Raw genomic sequence first — 1395 nt, 5'->3', positions numbered from 1 at the left:
CCGGGGTGCCTTGATAGTCGAAGCAGACCTTGTGCTGTTGAAGCTAGAGAGGTGAGCAGTCTAAGTCTGATTCCCTGTAAAAACTTCTCTGTTGACACCCACACCTAGGCGCTCATTTGACCTTATTTGACCAGTTGCGAGCGCGTAAAACCCTCTACTATAAAAAAAAACCCCAAAACAAGACTTGCTCACCTGTACTGACGTGTCGGCCATGTGTTTGTCTTCCTCCAGAACGACCAAGAGAAAACAGACGTTCTACGACGGATCCTCGGAGGCCCACGTGGGCATCAGTCACGTCCCCATGAACGAACCGTTCTGTCCGCGGCTCCGACAGGTGAGAGCATCTGTTAAAAAACGTTTTTCTTTAAAAAAAAAAAATTGTAGGTAAGTGATTGTACGCCCCCCATCAGTACAATTTAAATCTTTTAAGGGGATGCAAAATCTCCTTTTTTTCCCCCGCCTTTTTCCGTTTTTTTCATCCATTGGAATTCCCTTGCAAAGGAAAGGGGAGAGGTAAGAGAGATGTTTTTGTTTGCTCATTGAAAAACTTACCAAGGTTCGTTTTAGGTGAGATGCGATGCTCCGCTCATTTTCAGTTGTTTTTTTCCAAAATCATTTGGCATCCCTGCATTTGCTTTCATCTCCACTTTCTGCCCCTACCCCCTCACCTCCTTTGCCCCCTCCTCTAGGCTCCTGACTCTTTCTGCAGCCTTTCTACTGCTTCTCCTTGGCTCCTTATTGCCGTCTTTCAGCCACATCTCTGATCTTCTGGTAGGAAAGCTCTGGTGTGGTTTTCTTCTTTTTCCTATCAAACATCTGTCATCCTTATCTCCCCTCCTTCTTTTTTGTGTTTGTTACTCTCTTGTAACACCTCTAATCTTTGGCACTTATATGACCTTATTGTGTTGCAAGTGCCGTAAAACTCTTCCTGAAACAAAAGCCACTCGATCATTTCTCCCCTGTCTCCTCGGCAGCTGATTGGCTCCTGCGTCTCCTCCTTGGGCTACTCCTTCCATGACCGAGGGACCATGGTCACCATCGAAGGTCCCAGATTTTCCACGCGGGCCGAGAGTCGCTTGTGGCGCCAGTGGAAGGCAGACGTCGTCAACATGAGTACCGTACCCGAGGTAGGAATAATATGGTCAATATGGGTACAGTACCCGAGGTAAAAATATGGGTACAGTTCCCGAGGTAAGAATATGTTCAATATGAGTACAGTGTTCAAGGTAAGAATATGTTCAATATGAGTACAGTGTTCAAGGTAAGAATATGTTCAATATGGGTACAGTGTTCAAGGTAAGAATATGTTCAATATGGGTACAGTGTTCAAGGTAAGAATATGTTCAATATGGGTACAGTACCTGAGGTAGGAATATGGTCAATATAGATACAGTA

At 45.1% G+C, this 1395-nt stretch overlaps 1 protein-coding gene across 1 annotated transcript in view; it reads left to right on the top strand.

Moving 5' to 3' along the window:
• Positions 1 to 231: 231 nt before the first annotated feature.
• LOC101853345 (S-methyl-5'-thioadenosine phosphorylase) overlaps positions 232 to 1395 on the top strand; it is a gene marked incomplete at its 5' end in the record, with an annotated part of 3723 nt that continues 2559 nt past the window's right edge. Inside the window, 2 exon segments of the mRNA XM_005106633.2 lie at positions 232 to 334; positions 975 to 1127. Of these exon segments, the coding sequence (XP_005106690.2) occupies positions 232 to 334; positions 975 to 1127 (256 nt within the window).

This window comes from Aplysia californica, unplaced genomic scaffold, assembly GCF_000002075.1.
Source record: "Aplysia californica isolate F4 #8 unplaced genomic scaffold, AplCal3.0 scaffold00547, whole genome shotgun sequence".
In the NCBI taxonomy this organism is placed as follows: domain Eukaryota; kingdom Metazoa; phylum Mollusca; class Gastropoda; order Aplysiida; family Aplysiidae; genus Aplysia; species Aplysia californica.
The sequence above is the reverse complement of the archived record's forward strand: the minus strand, read 5'-3'. Positions and strand labels throughout refer to the sequence as shown.